This window comes from Athene noctua, chromosome 19, assembly GCF_965140245.1.
Source record: "Athene noctua chromosome 19, bAthNoc1.hap1.1, whole genome shotgun sequence".
Classification (NCBI taxonomy): Eukaryota; Metazoa; Chordata; class Aves; order Strigiformes; family Strigidae; genus Athene; species Athene noctua.
In genome coordinates, this window is record NC_134055.1 from 3,002,548 (window position 1) to 3,029,796 (window position 27,249).

The following is a 27,249-nucleotide window of genomic DNA, read 5'->3' on the forward strand; positions in this document are numbered from 1 at the left end:
GGCAGCCCGTGTAAAGACAAATACTTGACCAAAAGGACTTGCCTTGCATGGGGTCCCGAGGGCTGTTAAGCTCACGCTCCGGGTGATTACCAAGGGAAAGTGCCTCGTCGCTCAGGATCCTCTGCTGGAAATGTTCAGAGGGATTCCTGAGAGGGCATGTTTGCCATGAAATTGTGATGATGATGATAAATTTTCTCAAAGTTAATTGCAATAGAAGGTTTTCTTTGAATAGTCAATAAGGTGTGATTTGTAGCTGTCAGTGTACAACCAAGTTAGCATTTAAAGTTAGTCAGTGCTAAGTGAAGCTACTCTACTGAAGCTCTAGTTCCAGGGGTTTATTCTTTATTAATACACATTATTTTACAAGAATGACTGTCCACATGTGGCAAGGTAACTTGAGTACAGAATTCTGCTGTATGAAAAATGTTTGTTGTTTCTAGTGGACTAAAACTTTGGCTTATTTGTTGCTTGTCCTTTGACAGTCAATCAACAACTGCTTGAGCTGTAGAAATAATGTTGATGCTTGACTGCGTTCTTTGTGCTCTTCTGGCCTGATAGAGCAGTCCTGGGCACACGCAACTCCCATTTACTGCAGGAGGAGTTTCCTGCTTCGAAGGGCTGGAGGAATGGAGGGTGACTTTGTTGGATTTCTGCGTGGGTACAACAGCACACCTTAAAATGATGAGGTTTTAAAACGACTTACCGAACGTAACGTGTGACACTTATTCGTTCCAGTGAAATTCAGACTGCACAGTACAGCCTTTGCTGAAGGCTTAGGACAGGATCTAGACACAGAGTGCATTTACTGGATCCCCAAGGCTATGCAGTTAACATGACAAGCATGCAACTCTCTGATAGGTCTGAGGCAACATACAATGAAGTTATAACACTATAGAGCATTTCCATCATAAAAATAGCTAAAAATACTTCAGTGTAAATAAAAGCAACTGTTTTTGCTTTCTTCTATTCGGCGCTTCTTGCTTTAACCTTACCCATCTGCACCATCTTCATATTATTGTAGTCAGATTTTCAAGGAAAACTTTACTGTCAGAAATAATTTGTCTCCTTTTTGTAGCATTCCAACTTTTAATTTTTGCCTTGTATCACTTCTAATTACATATATATTTGTGGTTAAGCAGCTGAATGTTGCTGCAGAAAATACAAATCGGCAGGCAATAGTTATTGGGATATGTTAGATCTTTACAGCTTTTCCATTTGTCAGAGCTGAATTTTGTAATCACGTTTGTGCTGTGAAGTGCAGTGCGTTATGAGCTCTGGTTTAATTAATTTTTTATTGATGTTTGTATACATCAGATTAAGCTGTGCATTTAAAAATGAAATGCTTGACCTCTGAATGTGTTTTTTCAAAGAATCATCATCTTGGATTTTGGTCCCATTCCACATCTCTTTCACACATTTTTAGTTCTGTCTGTGTAGTTTAGTAATTTTTTTTGTTTACTTTGAACTTTCTTATGTGAGCCTAAAAATTTGTAGGATATTGTTGCTACAATTAATAAAAATTCCTAAGCGATGACTTAATCCTGCAGTTTTCTGAGTATCCTTAACTGCCTTGGGATTCCTCAGCTTGTGTGAAAATAAAGCAGCTCATCCTTGTGTAGGAAGGAAATCTGTAAATGCCTCATTTCTCTGCATGCAAATATTCTGTTGAATCAGCTGAAGGTTTTTGCATATGGAAAACTACATGATGTTGGGAGCGGAGGGCACCGAGTAATTAAATGTGCCTTGAGAGAGAGGAAGGGAGGAGTGTTACAGCACAGTCATTTGGTTCAGTAGTTCATAGTTAATCATTATATTACTAACAAGTAAAAGAAAACAAATTACAGACATTTGCAGCCCCCTCTGTAGATACGGTCGCTGTTTGCTGCGTAGCATGCAGTTGGTCGTGGTGAATACGGGAGAGTGAAACACTTTCAGAGGGGCCTTGATTACATGCAACAGTAACTAATTAGACAATAACGCAGAAAACTATTCATCCTCCTTTCTACAAGAACCAAGAATGCATTTTGAAACTAATCTTAAAAAAATTAATTGCATCTCAGTCTTAATTTAAAACTGAGCTTTTTTTTTTTTTTTTTTTTCCCCCCCCTTTTCCTGTTTCTTTTTATTCCAAGTTGGTGCAGGAAAATTGCTATTAATGAAATCTGCTCTCTGAGACTTCAATAGGCTTGTTATTCATTAAAGCCTTGCTATTTCTCTTAAAGTGTATTGACCAGTGTTCAGGCCAGATACTTAATACAAAATACACTTTGTAATTTCATCATTTTTGTTATTGTGCTTTTCTAAGATGCAGAGGTCTATAGACTTTGTAGAAAAAACAAATAAAACCCCTAAGCTTACAGTTATATAGTATTAAAAGAAGGGTAAAGGAAGCATTGAGTGTCTTTAGGATGATGAGACATTCATTAAGATTTTTCCGCCTTCCTTTTCCTATTTTCAATCCATCTGAAGTACCATTAAAGCTTTTCAGGCAGCTTCCTGTGAGAAACCCTTTTCTGTGCTGTTTTTCTTCCTTGAAAAAAGGTGGCTGCTCTTCAGTCAGATTGTATGGATTTGGCCTGGGATTTGTATAATATCTCTGTAGAATGCATCGGTTGTTTAGGAACCTAATTCCCAATATGGCTCCCTTTTGATAAAGAACAAAGCCAGCGTTTCACAGCATTATAGGAACACAGAAAAACAAGTTAATGATCTAAACCTTTTAATTCATGCTTGCTTGTCTATTTAAAGTACTTTTGATTCTGTTATAAACAGACTGGCCCCTTTTTTGTTTAACTTCTTTCTTTGGTTTCTTCACATTTCTTTCTTTACTGTCCATGAAATTTGTAGCTAGTTTCCTTTTCTAACTGAAGAATGAAAGGTTGTGACTACAGAACGACGCAGAAAGTAAGAAAGCGTATCTAAGCTGGGCGTGCATCCAGCACAGACCTCTTTGAAACAAGCTAAATTTAGGGTGGTTGGGATTTTTTTTTTGTTATGTTTTCCCCTTCCTTTTTTTGGTACCTGTGTTTTGTTTTCTTATTCTTTTTTGAATGAATATGAAGTTTGTTACTTTTTTCATACTTTCTTGATTTTTACGTGTAGTTTGACATGTCTTTCTTTTATATAGTTACTTGTTATTTTCCTCTGGTCTTAGTTCAGCAGATTACTACTATGTGTGCCTCTATCCATAGAGACAACAAAAGCAACCTTTTCAGGACTTTCAATTACTAACACTGTATGTGGTACTTTAGGAAAGTAATTCCCTTCCAGATACTCCTTTTTTTTTTTTTTTTTTTTTTTTTTTTGTAAGTAGAGAATTAGAATCCAGAGCTTGTTCTTCAAATCAAACTTGAAAACTTTTTGGTGAACAAAACTGTGAGGCAAGCAGCAGTAACAGGAATAATTTCCCTTCCATGGAAGGGGACCTTATTCCCATATATAAAAACTAACATTGGCTGCTTCCATTGTCATTTATTTTTTTACCTGAAATAAAGATGACCTTTTTAGGTGTGTTTTGCTCAGAATAGGAGCTCATTATTTCATTTTATTTTCTCTCTTTTTTTTTTTTTTTTTTTGGCAATGTGTTCTTTCAGGCAGAAATAAGATAAATGAATGTTAGAAATGATAAATGAAGAAAAACTTCCAGTAATGTGTTCTATTACATCTCTGTCCCATCAAGGTAAATTGAACAGCCAAGACACTTACAATAACTTCACAAACAATAATCCTGGGAACCCCCGACTCCTGCCTCTTCCGAGTTTGACTGTGGTGTTGCCTCTTGCTCAAATCAAACAGCCAATGACATTAGGGACCATCACCAAACGCACAGGGTAAGTCTATCGGCACAAACCTTTCTTAACGTTGTTATTTATAATTAACGTGGAAATAATTTGTGTTATTAGTGATACTTAGTTTTATTCCTTATTTTTAATTTCAATGTATGTCATGTAATGGCAACAGGAGGGGGGTGGGGGGAAGAGGAGTCAGAAAAAGAAAACCAGCATCAGATAAGTAAACAAAACCTGCAAAACGACCTCTGAAAATTCAGGAGTGTTCATTTAGGTGAGGTCATTTTCTTGCAGTCTGCCATGTGGGAAATACTGTACGCTGGCATCAGGAGAATTTTCACACCAGGAACTGGCATGAAACATCAGCAGAGCTGTATTCAATCAGAATAAGTTATGGTTTTGCTTTATTTTTTTAAAGTTTGTTTGTTTTGATTTCCCAACTTTTCAAGCAGAAACGATTTTTGACTATCAGAAATGGAAAGACAGTAAGCCAGGTTGAGCATAAAGACAAAACTTATTCCTGCTGTTCCCTTGACCTTATTTTTCCTCTGAAGTGACTGTTCTGTACTATGAAATTCACGTGTGGACTTTCATTCCAGAGCCAGCTGCACTTTGGTACTTCTCACTGTGCCGTGATAAAGCACTTCAGAATATTTGTTGTGAAAAGCTCTACCTTAAAATCTGTATATTATAACTGAGAAGATTGTGAGCTTCATGAGCTGTAACAATTTTAATTGATAACTGCTCAACAGTTGATATTTTTCTCTTGCTACATTTCAAATCGTCAGTTTTTGCAATTAATACGTAAAGCTAGTGGATGATTATTGTATTTTTTTTCCCCCTCTTGCTTTTTGGTTGTTCAAATCCCTGAATATTTCTAATTAAAAGTCTGATTGATCCATTAATTTACAGATGGCTTTTATATTTTGAAGAGAAATAGATTGTGTATGGCATGTGGTTGGACAAAACAATTGAGAGTCCTACAGGTTCATAAAATTTTCCTGCATTTTGGCAAACGGGTGCAGGCACTGTCTTGCTTGCTTCAGTGGTTTCTTGTTTGAGCCCCTATAGTGAGGTGAATTTTCCCTTGTGTTTCATGAAGCGGGAATTATTTTTCAGGCGAGAGCTCGGAGATATTCCCTTCTCTCCCTGAGTAATTCCTCTGTTCTGTGCTTGAGTGTTCAGGACATCCTGTAAAATCTGTTCTTGTTTTGCTTAGTGCACTAAATATGCATGATGATGTTTTGAAGCTTACATATGTATTCACATATATACATGTCTATCTATATACATGTCCACCTAACAATGTTGTCCTGCCCTCACGGCTGTAAACAGGAATTTCATTAGCCTTGTTGAGCCACGTTGTGAACTACAAACACACAATTGCCCTAAACACAGAGGCTGTCTGCAGATAAATTCCTGAACTTCATAGATAATTGTAAATGGAACTTAGGAAACAGTAAAGAAACAGTATGAGGGTGATCTTGTGGTTTAACTTCTTCCACATATACATTTCAGTTGCTTATTTTTGCTTGCCTTTTTTTTTTTTTTTTTTTCCTGCTTTACAATTTAAATGCGGGCAAGGGAAAAAAATTGAGCTAGCAATTGAGTAACTTTTGAAAGTATAGAAAGGTGTGATCTTGGATGAGGACAGGAGGGGAGGTAGGATCGGAGAGGGGTTGGTGTGAATGGAGATAAGCAAGAAGGGCCAGTTCAAAGAGGAAAAATATCCAAGAGGTGTCTTGAAGAGTAGAGTCAGAGGACAGAAATGTGATTCTGGGCTCTGTTGGTAGGCTCCTAGAAGTGGAATAGTCACTTAGAACTAGGTAGGACAGGACGTGGACAGAAAATAATAAACCACCTGAAGGTCTGCTGCGGGGAAGGTAGGGTGACGGGAGCAATGGGTGATGATTTGAAAAAAAAAACCTCTTGGTTTACAGCAGTAACTCATGCAGTGGCCTTCACAAAGGCTGCTTCCTCCATGCTCTGGTGATACCAGGAAACTTTTCTAGAGCTATTGCAAGTGTAATAAGTCTGCACTATTTTATTTAATGTTTTATTCTTAAATATCTTAAACATATTCAGAGAGTGATGATATTCATCGTTTTAAGTAAATTTTACTATTCACAAACTGTCCCTGTCCTCTTATTTTGTCTAATTTTTAAAACTAATTAAATTTGAAATATTCAATGAGGCTTATGTAAGGGGGGAAGACAACAGTCATGGGAAATACCCTGCTGTGTAAATGGAGTTTTCATGAATGAGGATCATAATTTTCAGTGAAGCCTATGTAGATGTGTAATGCTAAGCGAAAAACTTCCTTCATTTGTTCTGCATCCAAAATATTTGATGAAAGTACACAAAATTAACATGAAAAGCTGTATTTATAAAGCAGGGATTTGAGAGGAATGCCTAGGATCCAAGAAGCCTGGCATGCCTAAAATGACCGAATTGAGACAGCAGCCTTAACTTAAACCTCCAGGGGGCAAAGCGTGTGTTTAACATATTTAACATCTGCCCTCATATTTCTAGAAACACATAGCACTGTAAGTCTGTACAGTGTAATATTTAGACAGGACAGGGACCATCTGCCTCAGTCTGAGAAGTGTAGGAGGCATGTATTACTGCAAATGGCAAAAGACAGATGTATTTACACCTACATGGTCAGCACCTTTAAGCGCTGCTCCGAGGAAACAAGGCTCTTCTTTGGGAGCAGCTGCTTAACCTTGTGATTGTGCAGTGATCAGAAAAGGAGACGCACTCGCGATCGGTTGGATTTTCCAGTCGCTGTTCAGCGGCCCTCAAAGCAGATTCCTTTTCTGTTGTTGTGACTTCTGAAAAATTAAAAATTTAATCTGTTACAGTACATTTCTGAAGGTATAAAGCAAGACTGAAAGAATACCATGTAATTAGCAGTCCTGGATTTGTCCGTTTGATTTGTTTTTAACATATGAACAGCTTCTTTAATACTAGACATCTCGATTAAGTTTTCAGGTTTTATTAACCAAAAAGTCAAGTTGGGTTTCGTTCTGCTAGTACCCAAGACAGCAAAATATTTTTCAGGTACTGAAAGGACTGATCAGTGCTTTTAATATCATCTGTCTTGAGCAGAGCTGCAAAGCATGTCAATTCTACTTGACAGGTGGAATGGCAGTAAATTTTTAAAAAGTGTTCACTGTAGCCCTATGGGAATGAAAGACCAGAATCTGGAGTTGTGTCATTACTGCGCTATTCATCACAGATGCTTTTTTTTTTTTTTTTTTTCCATGCAAAATTGTAGATTTTGGAACATTTTCTGATCAGTCATTGAACTCTCTTATTCTGAATACAATTTCTGTTCTCAGCACTGAGTATCTCAAGAGTATTACCTCCCTTTTGCCATCACTATCATTTCCTTGTTCCCCGCCCTCTGCTTCTTCCCTTGCTTTTTCAAGTCTCTCATTGTAATTTCTGCACCTTCATGAAGCACTTAATTTTTGACTGATATTTTGTTATCCCATTGACTCACTTTCCTGGAGTTTGTACTGTCAGCACTTTCTGAGGAGCAGATAGGTTTTCCCAAAGGGGCTCTGACACTAATTAATTAGGAAATATCTTATGTTTTAAAGATTAGGGGGATGTAAGACAGTAAAAGAGTTAGATTTAATAAGCCTTTATATAGCTGTGCCTCAGTTTCCCTCTCAAAATTTTAATAGTAATGCTGAATTCCTTCTTGAATCTGGTGAATGGGTTAATTCATTGCACATTTACAAAGAGCTTATAGATTTGAAAGGGGAAGAACTGTATGATCCATCTCATGCTTGTCTATAAAAGGCAGTGAATCAGAATATGTTAGAAGACAGCTTTGTGCTTTCCAATAGCTTTATAAGCGTTCCTTGTGTTTGTGGAATGAGTTGTAGTTATTTTCCAGCTTGTAAGAATGTGGGGACACAGACGAGCTATAATAGGAAGGAGGGAAATAAAAGATACAATAATTGCCCCAAAAGAAAAACTATGGTAAAAGTTGTTTTCTCTGACAGCAGCATTTGTTTTAACTTCCTCAAGGGATATGGGCATCATATTTGTTACTTCATTCTCAACTTCATTCTAGCTTTCGTGAAACACCAGGATGTAACCTGCATTAGTTGGGGCTTGTCAAAATAAGAGATGTCCAATGTACCTCATAGGAAGAGAAACAAACCTGACTTTTTTTCCATCCAAAAGGTTTAGATAGTGTGTTTTTAAAGATGAAACTCTAGCCGTTCTTCATCCCATCCCTCATTCCCTCCCCTTCAGTAAGCAAGGGGGAAAGTAGGTAAAGTGTCTGATGCAATTTTGTCATTTTAGTGTTTCTCATTGCTTATATTATATGTACTGAAAGTCACCGATACCTGTTTGTTTTATTTTGACTCAGAGAGCTTAATTTGTCCCAGGTACTACTACTGAAGCAAACAAAAATAAGGAGTGCAAAGTCATGATGTCATGATACAATTAAGTAGGAAAAAGTAACTTTAAAAAGTCAAGAAAAAAATTAAAAAGTGAAGCTAATGAATCCAGCACAATAGGTCAACTTTCCTGCATGCTGAAGGCAGACATTCTCATCCTGGCACATTTTTCACCCGTGTTTTGTGTCACCTTTTAGCTTTTAGAATAAATTTTGGTAATAAAGCAACTACTGCAGTGATTTGTAATTGATATGCAATGCAGTTATTTGCCCTAAAATTTGTTCAGATGTCACCATTGATGAAAAGATTTTCACTAAGGCGACATGAGGGTTAGGATAAGTGGGTATTGCACAGCTTATTAAAAGCTTAAATAGTTTTGATTAAACAGGGTAACACAAAATTAAAGGATGTTTCAGTTTTTCATTTGCTAAAGCTCAGAATCAGGTAAGAAATTAAGAAAATTCTGTTGGGATTTTGAATCATAAATCATCTTCATTCTGTAATTTTCCTTTGGAATTTCTCACTAGCTATGAGAAAGGGGAACCTCGGTGAGTTTTTTTGCCTTTCATTGCTCTGTTACTGTCACCGAGCGTAGCCATCTGGTGCTGTCTTTTCAAGGTTGGGTTATCCTCTAATTTGTACATTCTCTCTCAATTAGCATACCATCCATATTACGTGAAGGAAATAGTGAAAAACAATTGCTTATATAAATATCGTAGGAAAAAAAAAGGTCATCTTAAAAGAAATCAGGCCTTGTGAACAGAAAGGAAATGTCAAGTTGTCTCTCTTACACTTAAGGCTTTTTATTAAGACTCTAATACAGTCTTTTGAAGTGTAATTACATTTTCTTCATGATACAAGAGTTTGTATCCATGTTAAAACCAAACAAACAAACCTTCCATTGAAGCATGTATCCACCTGGGTCAATTTGTAATTAAAATAGAGAGAATTTGTTAATTTGCAAGTATAATCAGGTCAACATGGTACGTTTGTGGAAAAAAAAAAAAAAGCACCTATGTTATTTTCTAAAATGTTCTAATGAGCTCAGCTAAATGTCATTTGCCTGCTTTTTGCAGACAGAGAAACTGAGGCTGAGAGGAAAAAAAAACCCACCGATTTGCCAAAACATCCAGGATCATCATTTAGAAATTCTAAGCTCCCAGTCAGATTCGACCACTCTCCAATGACTCTTCAAATTTACACTAGAGTCATTCTAGGTTTTAAATTATATTGACTATGTGTTATGCAGAAGACTTAGCTTTCCATTAAATATTTAAACAGTGCGATAGTGCTGGGCTGATCTTCTTTGAGCCATTAGGATGGTCTTCGACTCAGAGACTGAATGTGTTGACTGTATAGGAGATCATACAACTCGTACAGTTCATACCGTTTAATTGGGTTTTATCACTACTCAGAGATGATATATTATGCCTAGAAAGGCAGCTGATTCTCCCAAACAAGCTCTTTCCCCCAAAGCATTAATCAAACATTTCAGTACAACCAGTTAGAGGCTGGTCTGTTTGTTATACAGAGTTCAAAAAATCTTTAATATGTTTTTGGCCTATATGAGTAATTTTAAAAAGGATTTTTTTTTTTTCCTGCAGTATTCTATTCTGTATTGGATTTTTACATATTTGCATGTCAAAGAATATATGTCATAGGTTTGTACCTTCACCTAAGTGTTTTTTCCTCATTGCTGTTGTGCTCGTGTCAAATTTAGCTCCCAGAATTCTTTTTTATGAGGCTGGTATCCTTTTAATTGTGCAGGCACACGGCTGGGTGCTTTATACATCTTTCTATGATACACCTTTTCCGTTAGTTCATTGCCTGAAAATATTTCACTTGTTTCGTCTAGTCAGAATCTATTGCTGAGTCAGAGTATAAAAAGTAAAATGACACATTAGCATTTACAAAATCAATTATTCAGCAATTTTGTGGATGATGTTACATCCCAAATGAGAATCAAAGAAGCCTTGAGCATGTGAGTAGCTCTAAATTTACCTCCTATTCCTCCTTTTCAGAGTTTATGCAAATGTCAGTGTGGTGATGGCTTTTTCAAGGGTGATGTAAAGAACAAGGGAGAAATCCATTAAAAATGCACTAAAATTAATAGTGTGTGGTACCACTTAAAAAACTATGCACTGTGCAAAGTACTTGAACAAAATCTCAAATAAAATCGTGGTGTAGATAAATCGTTGAGTCACCAAAAACATTAAGCTCTATAGCAGGTGATTTTTAACATCAAATACTTTGGAAATAAGTTAGGGTTCTCTTTCCTGCACTCCATGGAAGTTTTTAAGTGGGGGAATAAGATTGCTGTGTCATACGGTTGCGAAAGACTTTTGAATTTAATGGTGTGTTTCTAGGGCTGAGTAATTTTCTCTAAAAGGTTGTGCTTGTACCTGTCATTTTTTACTTAGGACTTGCCTCTTCTCAGTAAATTTGTAAACCTGTCCCACTCAGACCTTCAGTGGAAAACACCCACATATTTGTTGCTTTTGATGCTAATTTCCTTTTTTTCTATTAGTTCGGAGTTCAATGTCTGTTTAAGGCTCTTGACTGCTTTTGCCTCAGATGTGTCAGCAGATTTCAGGAAGGAGACCTAAGCTGTGTCTAACGTGAATTCTAACGTTAAAGCCTGCTTGCAGCTGGTGCATTCGTTTGTCACAGCAGTTGTGCATGAAGAGCCTCCCCCACCAGCTCCTGCTTCTGTGGGTGTCGCCTTGTCAGTGGGACCCTTCGCGTGAGCGCGTCAGCATGCTGGTTACGTTAGGGATCTACATCTCTTTCAGGGCATCATGAACGGTTATAAAAACTTATTTTGTTTACCTTCTGCATAAATCTTAATAGCATGATATACGGTGTACTTGTTGGTAATGGAGTTTTCATCTAATTTCTGTGCATTTTTCCCCTTTACGTGAAGACCTTACCTGTTTGGAGCAGGATGTTTTTCCATAAAAGCTCCATGGTGAGTTCCCAGTTCAAACCCAGCATGCCTATAATTCATTTGCTGTCCTCACTGAAAATAACTCTGTGCTTAGAATTTTTAATTTTGGATTAATTTTTATTTTTTTTAAATCTGTTTAATTGCATGGCTGATCCATAGGTGGAAGCACTGCATAATTTCACTATTAAACTATGGATGTGTGTTCACCATCAAGCATTGTCAAAGAAATGCATTCACTTTTTTTTTTTTTCCTTTTTCACCTTTGAGAGGGTATTGAATTTTTAAGTAGCAGAGAAATTGAAAAAATAAATTATTTCCCAGTGAGCAAAAATGATTGCAATATCTTTCCAAAACAATCCTCTTTTATATATATATATATATATATAGAGAGAGAGAGAGAGAGAGAGAGATCTTGCGTTTTTATTGTAGCACTAAGTTGCAGACAGAAAACATCAATGATGACTTCTTGAAAATTAGCAGGGAGTAAACAGTAAAGTACTGCAGTAAGAGAGATGAAGCAAGTAAAATGGGAACTGCAAAATAAAAAAAAAAAGCAGCTTATCACACTTGAGAAAAACATAGTTCAATTAAAAGGGTATGTGAAATAATAAGGGGTTTGGGTTTTAATATGTAAAGTTTCAGCATGTTACAAAAATACAGACAGAAAAAGAAACAAGTTTTAACGAGTTTCCCTGTGTTGGTGCTTGGTTCAGTATTCACATAGTGCTACATAACCTCCTGTCACCTTTTTATAATGAGATGGGGGTTAGGTGGTTGAAGTTTTAGGCAACAAGAATGGAAGGAGTTTGAACAACTTACAACTTCCTTAGAAAATTTAGTGACTTTCAGCTAGGAGTTTTTTCGGTTTGTTTTGTTGGGGTTTTTTTAAGTTTAGCCAAGGATACTTCTGAGCTATATCTTACCAGTATCTGTTAGAATATTTGTATGTGCCTCTTGTTTCTACTACTAGAAGTTTGTTCCACATATATCACCCCCTAATGTCTCATCGAAATACTATCTTCAACAGAAAGAACTTCTTAAGAGCTTCCTTAGGATACGCCTTAAGAGAATGGCAGAGGACAGCTGGGGAGGGACATGGGAGCTGTACCAGGCAGGGAAAGCAGAGGACTAAATGTCACACTCAAGGAAAGACGGTGACGTTGCTTTATTCCTAGAAAATATCTGGTTACTGGAGTAGTCTTCCTAAGAAATATTTTGAAATGTAGTTTACATTACACCCAAGTATTTCGTCTGATGATGATCGAGGAACTGAAAAGGCTCTGGAAGAAGTCTTTTGAAAGTGGATTGTCTTAGCAAAAGGATGTGTCAGTTGCCCCCTGCAAGAAGGAGCAGAGACGCTTGTCATCCAGAAATTATTTTAGATTGAGGCAAGATTAAAAGACCTAGATTAAAGAGGGGAATATATGAAATAGTCTCAAAAATTGTTGCCTGTCTTTCACAAGACTCTTTTGTGGTTTGTTTAATGCCAGTGCTAGCTCAAAAATATGGTCTTTACTAGCCTACAGAGAAATTAGGATAAAAAACACACTTTGGGTGGGGAGAGAAATCATGTTGTTTCCATTAAGGTCTTAATGAGACCTAAAATTATGTAAACAGAATGAAAGGAGATTTGACAGCTTGCTGCCTGGCCAATAGAGGAGCGTACCATTTCTTTCCTTGCTGCTTCTTGCTTTATTCCCGATTTGGCAATGGGAAACATGTCTTCGTTTTCTTGTTTAAGGCACAATAGTCAATTAACTAAAATATATGTATTTTGAGACGGATACACTTTTTCAGTAATTTTATGTGTAATGTCAAATTTCACGCAGTATTTTTCTCCTGATACTTTTGGTGCTGCTCCCGTAGTCTAGATAAAACTTTAACCTTCAAAAATCATACATGTTTCCATTTCAGTGAGCTTAGCAGTGGAGCTGTGGATAAGTGCTTTTGGTTTTATGAATCTGATGTATTTGAAGCCTATTCGTTGGGAGTACAAAACCAGTGTGATTCTCAGTCTTTGCACTCTTACCGTTTGATTGGTAATATTAGAATTTGTAAAGCAGTACATTATACATGCAATTTATTTCTTTTTTTAAAGTCATGTCACTTGTTTGGCTATGAACTTAAAAGAAATTTAAGAGCCGGCAGTATTTTATGAGACATAAAGCTCTTTGAGGAACACTCCATCACTCTACTGTGTATCCTCTGCTTTTCATAGTTGCCTATCGTTTTCAAAATATTTAATGATATTAATTCTTATTAATTCTTTCTTACATAAAGTAGAAAAATGAATATTAATAAAAAATTAAAAATAGTTAAAATTAGTCATGATCTTTAGAACGACCTAACACAATACATTTCCAGAGATTATGGCAGAGTTTGATTCGTTCCAAAAGTCAACAAGTGGTAGCTCTTAATCTTTTCTTCATTGTCAACATGAAAGAACTTGCATGCTAATGCTGAGTCTCTTTGTTTCTTTTTAAGATCTGACAAAGTGTTGTCTTCATTTGCTTCTTTAGTTTGCTCCCATCACTTTTTGTGCCGTTTCAGTAGAAAATGCTCACGTATGTTTTTCACTGGACATAGATACATCGGCATCTCAGTGCTGCTGCATTTAAAATAGAAATAATCCCCCCAAATTATGTTAGAGGAGTTAATTATTTATCAACGACACAAATTTCCCCGAATACTGTGGTATTTAGCTGGAGTTTGGGATTAACTTGATTTTTGGTAGGTGACTTTGTCATTGACTTCAGCTGGGGTAGGTGAATGTCAACTGCTGGTAACTGATATGACATGAACATGGTCTTCAGATGAGGCACAGCTCTTACTAAATTTATAGCAGAACAAAACCGACGTAATTGGAAAGGGTTTTTATTACTATTGTACTCCTGCTTAGGGTTTCTGCACAGATACAATTGGGATAAAAGTACTGCTGTGTCTCATTGAATTCTTAGTGTAGTTATACAGTTGGGTGGACCCAGACAGGAAGAAGTGTGCTGCTGTCTTTTTATCTTCCTTATGTCTTAAATATAGTGCTGTTGTTTCTAATGTGGAAGATTCACATCATAAGGGTGAACATTTTGATCCCGTTAGCTTCACTTTGTTGTTTTTAGTGTTGATTCCCAACAACAAGCACTTCTTCCTGCATCATGACCCCTTTCAGTAGAAATGTGGTACAATCGTTTGAAAGTTAGTACATTGTGAAGATTTTTTTTTTTTTTTTTTAAATTAACTGTTTTTAAAAGTGAGGCCAATTCTGCCTTAATTTCAGTTCTTGGGATAATTTATGAAGTGCTGACAGGCTAAGAGCAAGTAAAGAGCAGGAGTTCATAGCAGAAACAAGTCATTCGCCACCTACCTTCAACATTATTGTTTTGTTATCATTTATAAAACTGAGAGGGTGTTTGCATCCACATAATAATAAGGATTTATAGTTTCCAAGTTGTTAAAATATCACAATGACATGAAAATATATTTTTCTAATGGCATTACTGTTACTGAAAATAACTGGGCTTTTGAGGTTTACTGAAGGAAAGAAATTTGAGTTGGAATGTATTGATGAAAACCCAGGGATAAAGTAAAGTGGTGGTAAAGTGAAAGATTCCTTAGTTAGAATAGTTTTCAGAATAGACTTGTTGACATCTCGGCAGTTTTTTCAGAAATATGTCGAAACCAATATGATGCACTAGTCATTTTTTTGTTTGTTTGTTTGTCTGTATGTTTTAGCAGGACTAAGTTTAACCACATGAGTAATCGTGTTTTACAAGGTTTGCTCTTTCTGTCTACAAAACATCATTCTTGAAGGGAAAATGTTTTGGCACTGAAACCAACACTTAAATGCGTGCCTCGAAAGATGTACATCTTAAAGACGTGATGTAAATAGAATGTAGCTTAGACCGTTTCCTCTAAGGCTGTTTATAACTGGATTTGGTTGAGCGTTGGGCTTGGGACTAAGAGTGTGGAGAACCCTGCAAAAATGTGATGTTAGAGTACCAGATCCCTTCTGCTTAAGGCTCAAAAAAATTCAAGTCAATTATGTCTTTGTAAAAGTTTACTCCAGTTTGTAGTTGAGAGTAGCATTTGCTCCAGATTTTTTTTTCCACTTTATTTTAATAACCTCAGATTCTGTTGAGTAAGAATTCAGAATATTAAGAGTATTAGCACGGTATAGAAAGATTCTCTCTTCAAGAGCTCTGAAGAGGACGTGAATATGGCTGAATCATATCTGTACTCGTAACTTCTTTGTACCGACTGATGGGTAACACTATCCTGAACAATCATGTTCTATATTAAAAACAATCATTTATTGATGGAAGTATAGATCAGTAGGTAACAAGACTCTAATTATTGGATACCTTTTCATTTTTGAAGGAATATTAGTGTATGAATATTGGAAGATGAGAGCTAAAAATAGTTACTGCTACACAGGTTCTTACAGAACTGGTTAAAAATAATATTTCTGTGACAGATGACGACTTCAAAATGGAAGAAATCTGAATTTTTCTGAGCAGCTAATAAATACTGTGTTAACATAAATTTAAATATTCTAATATAGATGGTGAAATGCCACTGCAAGCAAGATAATATATCCATAGCCAGGACTTTTTTGGAACACAGATTTCTGACCCAGTAATCTGTAGCTGTAATTTTAACAGTTGGATATGAAGTGCTTTGTGGTGGTTCAATATCAGAGTTACTATAAATTCCAATTGCTCTTTTGGGACATTCCAGCTTCTCCTACATGTACGAGAGCTTCAGGACTGATCTAAGTCCATGAAAAGTTTGGCTGAATGTTTCCCTTGACTCTGGTCAGTGCAATGGAATTCATTTTGAAAGGTCCTTTTTTTTATTTTTTTTTTTCTTTTTCCTTCTAAATGAAAGGTGTGACGTAGGCTTGCCACGTGTGTGATTTATGGCAAGTGGCTTTAGCCCCTCTGTGCTTCAGCGAGTCCATCTGTAAAACTGGCAGAATAATACTGCACGAGGTGTTGGGAAGCTCAATTACACTTTCTGTAAATCCCTTCAGAAACCTGACTGAAAATACAGTGGGATTGCAAACAATTAGTCTTTTTTCCCAATTTCATAACTGACCTCATTTCCAGTATGCTGCACAAAAGGTATTTGCTGCTTTAGGTGAGTTCAAGTTGAAGGCCGTTTGAAATGTTTCAGGTTGCATGACAGTAATGATGGAGGCTATATGTTTTAACCATGTGCTTATTTTCCACCTGTCACTCACTACAGCTGGTTGTTGGAAGGAAATAAAATGTTTGAGATCAGAGTTTTGCTATTTATTTCAGCGAGATCAGGGCTGAGCTGTAAGGGACCGAGACCTTTGGACAGGTGCTGTCTCTGCAGCCAGGTGCGGGAGTTTTGGACAAGCCCAGCTAACAGAATAATTTTGGTTTAACTTGCTTTTCTTATGTTATTTTTGCATTATGTTGATTTACAGTCTGTTCTTGCTTTAATATCCCTATTGGTTCGTTCTGTTGAACCACTTCACCTGTATACGAGTAATCTGTCATTAACAAAAAAGAGTAGTATGAATTAAATGCCATTATAATTATGCATAGTGTTTGAATTGCTTTGTGCTGTTGAAAAATATTTTTCTGCTGCTTAGTTCCATCATAATGCTTGCAGTGATTTGTTTGCACATACATCCATGCACACATACACTTCTCAGAGTTGAAGATCATTACTTAAAAATGACCAAGTCAATGTGATGGTGTAATCACAGGCTGATATCATGTGGAACAAGAAATTAATAGAAGGAAAAAGGAAAGGAGAGAGAGGTGTGCAAGAGAGGGGAGCAGTCAGATACACTACAGAGAAATATTAAATAATTCCATTAAAAAGACTGGAAAAAAGGGAACATGGAGAAGGAGAAATCCTGCATGAACTTTTCAAAACAGCATTTATCTTAAGGAAAGGGTGAAATCCTGGTTTAGTGATTTGTGGAAATGGGCAATGCTCTGAACACAGTTTTGAGCTCATACAAAACAGAATGTCTCTTCAGATTCCCGTAAGGAGGAACAGTAAACGCTGTTTCAGTGAAACGCAGTTATAAACCACTGTATCTGCTACATGCACATGGTGGAGTTTCACAGGAGGGTGGATCTTAATCTCTTTTTACATGATAAAATTACTGATTTGTTTTAACACGTAGCTCACGAGTGTATGCATTGTGTCCCTTTCCTTGCATCCTCCGCATGTTGTTCCCTCTCACCCTTTTGCCCTTGTCACGTTTATCCTAGTGCTTTCACCGGCATCAGGACTGTGCTGAGTTACAACTGATCAGCACTTAGCATTATGATTAGTTTCTTTTATTATTATTATTATTAGTTTCTTTGGAAAATACATGAAAATATCAGCCACTTAGAATGACTGACCCAGAATCTATATTTTCATTCCCAAAGGACTTACAATTTTAAACGTTTGTATTCACTTCCAGAGTTGTTTATATTGAATGCAAATATTCAATATTGGGTCTTTTAAACAGTCCAACTAATTCTCCATTATGACCCAGCGCTGTTCTTCAAGTTAATGAGTGCAGTGATCAAGGGGAATTTGGGACCTATTATTGAGAAACACAAAGCATCTGTAAATCCTGCTAAATCTTACGGGAACTGCAGATAATTCACCACTTCTGAATTAATATCTTAGAATGACTGTTAAGCAAGGGACATCTTAATTTTTGAGAATTAACTTTCATAATTTGATTTTGTTCTTTTGTTAAGCAAATCCAAACCAGCTCCACAGATTTCACCCAGTAAGTCTGTGGGAGGAGAGTTTTGTGTTGCTGCAGTCTTTGGATCATCACGGTCATGGTTTGCAAACAATCCTGGTCTGAAAAGAGAAAAAGGTTGGTATGTTACAAAAAATAGGACTTGCATTTAAGTTTAAATTCTCTATTTTATTTTCTCATCTTGTGATAACTTCTGAGCAGATGGTTCTTGTCTGTAGGTTTTGTTCCTTAGCCTCAGTGACAATGGAGATTTTTGGGAACGTGGTTGGGGTGATTTTGGTAAATAGGACAATTTACAAGAAATTTTAACTCGTGACATAAATCACTGATCTTTGATTATGATATAATGACAGAAACCAAACTTGGATAGTTTAATGCAAAGACGCTGTGTGAAGTTTCACTGAAAAAGCCATGAGGTAAAAGCGAATGTACAAATGTATTTTGGCAATGTGTAATTACCTGAACACACCTTGGTGAGAAACTCTGTTCCACCTTCTCTTATATGAGATATTTGTATTTTTTTTGAAACAAGGGGGAAACTGTGTGCTTTGTGTAATTTGCTCTTTGTCTCTCCAGCCCTTTCACTTCTAATTCCCATTTTTGACTGCAAGCATGCGAAGGCAAGAAACTTAAAAAAAATGAGTAGTCTTCTGTTTCCGCTGTGCTATTGCAATAAGATTTTCTTTCTTCTTGCGAACAGATCAATCAAAACAGTTTGTAGTGGAGTCATTGTACATTATCAGTTGTTATGGTAGCCTGGTGGAGCACGTACTGGAACCGCGTCCGCTCAGCACTGCGCCGAAGATCAGCGATGACACACCTCTGGAAATGATGACGTGCCCAAGAGCCAGCTGGACTTTGGTTAGGTAGCTCATTCCTTTTTCTTCTTCTTTTTGTCCACAAAACAGTTGTGACATTTTCGGGAGGAGGGGTGAATGAACTGCATCATGATTTTCACCCGTATTTTTATCTTAAAGACTCTTATTAAAAGTATTTTTGTTGAAAGAGAGGACTCTGGGTAGTAATTTCAAGCCTACCTTTTCATATAGTTCTGTTAGTGCTTATGTGTCCAAACGGGAGCTAACCATTGAAATCCTTCCAAAGATGTGGGGCTACATGAACATATTTATGGATCAATACAGATCCTTATCGGTTGGTGATTTTAAATGAGCAGACTGTAATTTAGCTTTTTATATCAGGGCTAGAAACAATTATTTTAATAGTGTTAAAATACAGAATTCGGCCATGAGACATGAGTGAGGTTTCCATGATGAAGCATTGCAAATTGCAAAAATTAGGCAAGTTATCCTGTAAGTAGCTGAAGGTAGCATTTCTTAAGATAGCTGAAGAAATTATTCCTGACATGTGGAAGAAAGTAAACAAAAATTGATGAGAAAGTGTTGTCAGTGCTTTTGACGTTTTAAAATATTTTTCTATCGATTTTTCTTGGCTCCTATATTCCTTAGTGCTGCTTATGGCTGGACTAGATTGATCAATACTTGATTTACCAAGCTATTTAGGAATGGCCCACCCTAATTAAAATTACAACACAGACTTCTAGACCATTATTGTTGAAATGAGTAGGTTGTAATGGAATTGAAAATTCTAATTGGATCAATAGTCCATAACTTTACACAGCTTTATTTTCACAGTTTGTAAACGCTCAATGGCTTTACAGTATCAAAGCAATGCTAGTTAACAGAACAGAAAAGTTCCCCAGTTTCTGTTGTGTGTTTATAGAACGTCAGCATGACATACAATGGTCCTAAACATATTTACCAACTTAATCTAAACCGCCTTCATCATTTTTTTTTTTGCGCAATACATGCTGCAGTCAACAAACAAGTATTGTCTCGGCCTCACAATCTGCGTGATTTGGTCATGCTGCTCAACCGCCTGTGGTGTGTTGCAGTGTTTGAACAAGCTAATTTAAATAATTACAAACATTTTGTGAGCTTGTATAGCTAATTACATGTGATGACAGAAACACTGATTTACATTCTCTGTATTAGCTTAAATATTAATAGTCTTGTGTTTTACCTCAGAACTCCTCAGTGGAATGAACTCCAACCACCATTTAACGCAAACCATCCACTGCTCCTGGCTGCAGATGCTGTGCAGTACTACCAGTATCTTCTTGCTGGCTGTGAGTAGCTGACAACTTTTTGTCTTGTCTTACGTGTGCATTATAAGCCAAGTGTGTCTTTCTGAGTTGTTTTTTCAGCCCCCGTTTATTTCAGTACATGTCCTACTCCAGAATTAGGGCATCGTGTAACCAACTGTAGTAGTAATGGTAGAGTAGCGAATATAGTTTCTTTTTGATAGGAATCAAAATTGTGAGGCCATCATGTAGCCAAAATGGGAGTGCTTGGCAGGCCCTGCAAGTGCGACCCGCTAGATCCCCTAAAGTCTTCAGGGTTTCTTCACCTCATTTCTTCACATGCTTTTAGCCATTTCCTCTCGTGAATTCAGGACTCGGTGACAAGCGAGTGCATGTGCATTTTCCCTCTCCCCTGGAACTCCTGATTGCTGGGCTACTTCCAGTCAGTGTCTCAGACAGCTGCTTCCCTCGGGAGCCTTGGCATCGCTGCCAGGGACAGCTGCCCACCTGCCTCATCCTCTGTCTTATTCAGCCATGTCGTTCGTGGGGAGCCAATACGCGTGGCATTGCTTACTCAGAAACACTTATATATCTGTAGATACGTGATATAGGTATGGTTTTTATATATATATAAATTCATGTATTTTATATTGGTTTTATAGGTAAATGAGTATGTTATTTTTTAATTTGACAACTCAAAAAAGCAAAGAATATTAAGGGTGAGTAGCAAGTCTCTTTTTATCTAGGGGGTAGTCAAGATCAAAGTGATATAACAAAGTTTCACAAGGGAGCAACTCTTGGCATATGTAAAGGTATTCGTGGGGAAACTGAACCCTCTGCACAGTTGTCAGTGCAGCTAATGCCAGCATGTTACGTGACACAGGCATTTTAAAATGCTGAAAGTGGACATCTGGGCCAAAAGACAGCGTGTCTGAATGGGACTGGTAAAATCGGCACTGGTGCCAGTTAGATCTGTTGCTGCTACCTCTCCATCTGTTGCATGTACTCAGGGCTCAAAATATTGTGGTAGCGTACAAGGTTAGGGTCTTCCTTTTTCCATGCTGCACAGAAAAAGGAAGAAAAGAATATGACAAAGTAATGGACAGCACACAACACTGTGTTAGATGTGCCTTTTGGCTACAATTTTTTGCTAGATTCCTGCGTCATTTTACTTTGACTTACGGGTGTGTGAGTTGTGCTTTGAGGTAAAAGGTCGTTGCAAGAATGTATTTTGGTTGTGTAATACTTTACGCATATAGATCACTCTTCAAATGAATGTGTTTAAAATTAAGTGTACAAGCCTACACTTAAATTTTCATATCAATATTTTGAAGCATTGAGTACAATCAGGACAACAAATATATTTGTAGTTTATATCAAAGCCTTTAATAGACACTATTAACTATAGAGCATAGGTCTAATTTCATATTGTAATTTAAGGTAACTGCTGCCACATAGTCTGTTTATGTTGCTGATGATTCATTTTGATATTTATATTTTTATCCATTGCTTATGCACCTGTTGCTGATCATGACATTAAATAACTTTTATGATAAGGAGGTAGAAAAGACAAACAGGCTCAGTCTTTCAGTAAGTCATGTTTAGGTGGACATGTTTGCAAGGTAGAACATATTCCGTTTCCTGCCACCAAGGAGGTGGAGTTACAACCCTTTTCTAGCACTTTTCCTTTAGTATATATCCTCATGGGCTGTTAGTAGGCAAAATATCTGCGTAAAACAAAGCATTAGGATAAAAGAATACTTGCTTACAGTCCATTGCTGTGTGCATATATTGTTCTGTAGGGCTGTCAAGGCTATTGCTTTGCAGAATTTCTAACCAGTCTACGAAACGTAACGTCGTCAGGGAAAACAGCAATACTGAGTAGTCTTGAAACGGTCTCCAAAATTCGCTTTAATTCACAGACACTACCTGTGTTTGTGAGTCTTTGCAGCTTGCCTCTTGGGGCCAGACTTCTTCCCCCACCCCTCCTTGCCCTCCCCAAATTCTCTGCTCTAGTTTTAGATGTCTTTCTCATCCATATTGGTTTCAGCTATTTCCCCTGCATGCTATCAAACCTATAAATATATAAATTATTGTGTGTAGTGTGCAGTTACTGCAGTATGGGTCTAAGAGACAGAATGCTCTCTGGAGAATTTTGGATACTTTGTAGAAGTAGCTTGTCTGTTGTGTAGTTTCTGTTAAAATTAAAAGCAGTGTATTGCACAGATACAGTCTGAACAGAAGTCTTTTCTGTGAGCATCAGTGCTGGTTTACACAGATCACACTGATCCCTGAGATCAGGGGTGGATGTGGTTCACTTCCCTGTATTTCATTAACAACTCAAATACAATGTGTTTCAAATGTTTTTGTGTGGGAAACTTTTTAAAAGATGAAGAACGAGTGGTAGCTGTATTCCAACAGAATAATAAATCTGTAGTATTTGAATTACAGCAAAGAATTTTAATCCAGGTTTTAATACACGCAATAGGAATTTGTTAAGATGGGTGTGGAATGTAAAGAAAAATAGAATAATAAAGACAAAGCAGAGTCTAGAGAACATAGTAAAAGCGTTGAGAAGTTTGTGTATGTCCAATCTTTGGAGTTTTGTCTTCTGGATTTATTCTATCTGAAACTACTCAGTGAACTTTTGGAAGAAATGGAGTCAAACCAGGATTCGCACAAAAGAGTCCAAGACACCTGTTAGCTTTCCCCCGTTAAATACACGCTCAGCCGAAGTGATCTGGCTCTGCTTACCTGCAGTAATGTAACGGGGTGACGTTAACTGAAGCCTGCGGTTTGATGTGCTATCGCTTCCGTCAGTAAGTTTAATTGCCAGCAAATGGCTAAATAGGGGTTTAGGGTGAATGTTACATCTGTCTGCCATGTTAGTGGTAAGAGGAATTCTGGCGCCGTTTCAGGGTCACTATTTGTATCTGTCTATCAGAGGTAGAATACAGCAGTTTCTCTCAGTTTCTGTATAGCATTTCTGCCAATTGTTTGGCTCCATTAAGTGTGCAGGGGAAATAAAAGCCTGAATGACCAAGTCACAAGGGGGTATGGATAGACCCTTTCTTTGTCCACACTCAGAACATTGCATTAGGTCTCATTATCCATTTATAATAAGTGACCTTTGCCCCCTGGGTCATTGAAAAATACTCAGTGTGCTTTTTAGCACAGAGTACCTCTGTCAGCAGACGGGCAGAACAATGAAACGTCTGGCGGTCTGGTTGGAGGGCTGTACTCTGCAGGTTTTCATAAATATGCAGTTTGATGCCAAAACACAGGACTAAAATCTTCCTTTAGTCCCTGAAAAATATAAAGGCGGCCAGCAAGTTCTTGTGATAGAATATTCCACAAATACTGTGTTTAGTTACTGACACACAGTTCAGCTTATAATATTTTTTAAAGAATCTTAAAGTTACACTCACAGCTAATAAGGAAGTAACAAGGAACCATTGTTTGAAGAAATATTTTGTACAACAAGTGTCCAAGACCTTTATCCCAAGGGCATTTGTAAGTGGATTAGCACAGCTGTTTCATTGCTTTGAGGTCATCTGTGACATCTGCTGCAGAAACCTGGATCAGACTTTGCTGTTCGTATCTACCTGGGCGCTTTAGCACAGCCGTGGCTGGTGTAGGGAGGTGAGAAAGTGGGTAGCAAGAGATTTGGATCTTTCTGTAAGTTCAGGGCTTGAAAGTGAACTTGCATGTTAAATTCCACAACCTGCTGGCCTGCAGGAAGCCTCGGTATCCTGCTCCTAACTCTTGCAGGGTTTTTACAGTTGGTCAGAGTCAAAATTAACCAGTCCTGAGAATCTCCTCGCCTCCTGACAGAGCACATTTCAGACTCACTTTTGTTTTTTGGAAGAGTTCATCCTGCAAAGTCCTGGATGTATTACAGTCCTCAGACCTTCAGTGCTGGGTGTTGGGTGCTAGACGTTTCTCTCCTACCCTTCTCAGATTTAATACATAATATTTTACCTTATTTGTGTGTCTAGTATTCCCTCTTTATTTACCTGTCTTCTGAGCAACTCCTAAATCTAATCACAACAGAGAAAGGAAATCTAAGTCCCAGTTTATTCCTCCTGTAACATAAGTACCATCACCTGGTCCCTGACAGTGGGAGGGGGGCTGAGAGAGCCGCTGTGTGCATACAGAGGAGGGTGTCTGGTGTCCACAGGAACCTGCAGTGTAAAGGACTTGGCTTTCTTCAGAGAACTGCCACCTTTCATCATTACTTATTCTTTAAATACTACTTAGTTCCTGCTGTTTAGGATTTAGGAATTAAGATGCTTCTGGTAGTATAAACTCTGGAAGCATGCTGTTAAGATGTACTTTTCATATCCAGGACAATCTTCTGTTTGTGCACAGGGTTTTTTTTTTTTCTATTGAATACTTTTCTCTCTGTTACCATGACCCAAAGTCTTACATATTTGATCAACTTGACTCAAGTTTCCTTAGTCTGGCTTCTGTACCTTCCTTTTTCTCATGTTTGAATTCAACCAGACATGCACATGATACATAATGGAATTGCAATGAAAGTAGGTTAACTTTGCACAACAGCAGAAAGTCTTCCATCCTCATTTCTTACTTTTAATTTCCTTTATTCCTTACCCCTCCTCTTTGAATTCACTTTTTCATTGCACTGAAGGAGTGGACTGTAGTTGAGATACCTGAAATGTGGACAATTAACACATTAATAAAAAAGACTTGAAATCAGGCCAAAACCAGCCCCAAAAAGGTAATGAATAAAATGAGATATGATTTCTCTCCTCTGGATCTGGAAAGGGCACCTTCACATTCCAGGCAAGAGTTTTGGCTCATCAGGACCAATTTTATGGAGAAGACCTGCAGTTGTCAGAAGCAGACCAATGACAAGAATTAATATATTAACTGGTATGCAGTACTCTTTGACAAATTGCTTACTAAATACATCAAAATTGATTGGACATTCTCTGTTTAAATTGACAAATGACTGCATTAGGGGAAGGAGGGAAATCCATTAATTACAGCTGCCCTCAACCATAGGAAATGTAATCGTATAAATATAGATTTTGTTAAAACAAAAGTCTCTACTTTACTATAGTGTTGCTGGTAAGTGTACTTGCACCTCTTTGCTATTAAACCTCCAATAGGAGGTTTTGAAGACAGATCTTTGCAATTGGCTTTTAAATAATCAAAGACCATTTCTGTTGTGTTAAAAGGAATGATGCAGTGTTTCTGTATCCCACTCTGACCGCTTCTGGAAATTGTTTCTCTCTCAGAAAAATGGACACGTAGCTGAGGCTTCTGCTGCCTCATTGATTGTTTATTCTAAATGCAATGTAATTCATATTCCACCACGGTAGGCTTCGAACCAGTACGCTGTATTCTTGTTCTTTGTTCCTGTACTGGTCTCCAAGCAATACTTGCAGGGCTGTAACTTATTTCTGAGTAAGAATTTGCACTTGAGTTAGGCCTAAAGATATAATCAGTTTTATAGACTTCGTTAAGGGATTCTTAAGGTCTGTATTTATAGCTGTTTTTGACTTTTGGCTGTTAAAACAGATTTTCATTTCTGGATCCACTGTTGTACATATCTTGCGTTTCACTGAAAAGGGCTTTCATTAGAAGTCAGATTTAGTAACTATTCATTGTCTTCAGAGGGAGGGGGGTTGGCCTTTCCTCACTGTTTGTTTGGGCTAAATGATAACACAATTTATGCAGATAATCTCTGTAACTCTGACATCATGTTTGCACTTCCTGCTCCCTCTAATGAAAGCTGTGCACCCAGAGCAAGACTTTTGTCTCTAAGCAACGTTGCGGTTCTTTATGGCCTAGTTTATATTCCTTTCATACATTCCATTGATGGAAATAAAAATTCCATGCGTAGAGGTGGTGCGTATTGCGCAGTGGGAAGCAGGATTGAGGGTAAGAGCGGAGAGTGTATTAAGTGACTGTGTGAATATGTGCTATGAAGACAGATACTATGAAAAACAAGCTACGATGTGTGTAATCCTAGCCAAACTGCTGCCAGTCGAGTTACACCGAGCAGACGCAGTGAGGAATCTGGTCATTCTGGTCTGCAAGCTTTTTTTCCACACGCAGCAGAGCGTGATGGTGGTCTGGTAATCGGCTAATGAACTGGGACTGATAATTATATTTAGTTTTCCACCACTTCTCAGCCTTCTACTTCTATTTTTCTTCTTGAACTCTTTTGTGTGTGCATATTTAACAGTATATTCTTTCTCTCTCACTAATACGACAGGATATATGCTACGGTAAGTACCCCTCTATACACATAACTGTAGTGTGTGTGTGTGTGTGTGTAGCGTGTTCTGTGAGGCGGGAGCTGGACCTCACTACGTCTATGTTCAATGTCTATCACAACGGAGCTCCATTTCAAATCATAAAACTGATCAAAACCAGAGCCTGTTCTGTAACAACAATTACGCTCTCGTGTAGTTACGAGGTGTTCAAAGCCTTTTTGCGCTGTTTCTCGTGACATCTCTGCCTAGCCACGGTCGGACGCGGGTTTGGGGCGGTATCGCTCTCAGCTGCCCCTTACGGTGTCTCTGCTGGGCTTTCCTGGTTCTGCAGCAGCACTGCTAGCACTTCGGAGCAAAGTCGGCCAGTTTAACATAATCCTCCACCGAAGGGCATCTAAACAAAGCTCTCTGACCTTACCCTGAAGTGGGTGAAGCCCACTTGAGTTTATATGAGCTGCCGTGCTGCGAAGCCTGGAGAGGGCTCGGAACAAGCAGTGGTGTGTGGGTCAACGTTTCAAACTGCCAGCACCTTTATGTACTTGCCTAAACTCCTGGTACCTGTGCACCACAGACAAGGGCCTTTCCACAACATTGCGTCGATTGAGCGTTACGGGCTTAAAACTGCAGGAAAGTGCACGACTTTTGTGAAAACTCAGAGCGATGGAGATGGGCACGGCAGAGCTGCGGGCAGGCAGCCGGGAGCCTGCTGCCTCTGTGCCGAGCGGCTGTAAAACCAGCCTGATCACCACACATGCTCCCTTCCAATGGTTCTGCCAGGGTTTTCCCCCCTTGTTCTCAGCAGGAGTATTGCAGCTAACCCTTTGTTAGTTGTTAGCACAATCCGCTTCAAGGTGGGAAACCGCGTTGTGCTTTGGTTTGGTATTTTGTGTACAGCCAGCACACAGCTGAGATTTCATGTAGTTACTTGGGTATGTAGTTGAACTTTATTGTCCAGATGGGAAATTTTAAAAAAATATTTTCTAGATTCTCAGTTTG

At 37.9% G+C, this 27,249-nt stretch overlaps 1 protein-coding gene across 8 annotated transcripts in view; it reads left to right on the forward strand.

The window, feature by feature from the left end:
* BCAS3 (BCAS3 microtubule associated cell migration factor) overlaps positions 1-27,249 on the forward strand; it is a 372,464-nt gene that overhangs the window by 134,721 nt on the left and 210,494 nt on the right. For 5 of the 8 annotated variants that reach the window (XM_074922814.1, XM_074922816.1, XM_074922821.1 and 2 more), the window contains exons 16-20: positions 3,680-3,830; positions 11,136-11,180; positions 17,897-18,021; positions 18,605-18,770; positions 19,950-20,050. In XM_074922814.1, the coding sequence (XP_074778915.1) occupies positions 3,680-3,830; positions 11,136-11,180; positions 17,897-18,021; positions 18,605-18,770; positions 19,950-20,050 (588 nt within the window). The remainder of the gene's footprint in view (positions 1-3,679; positions 3,831-11,135; positions 11,181-17,896; positions 18,022-18,604; positions 18,771-19,949; positions 20,051-27,249) is intronic. The other 3 variants (XM_074922815.1, XM_074922817.1, XM_074922820.1) reach the window with 1 other exon arrangement.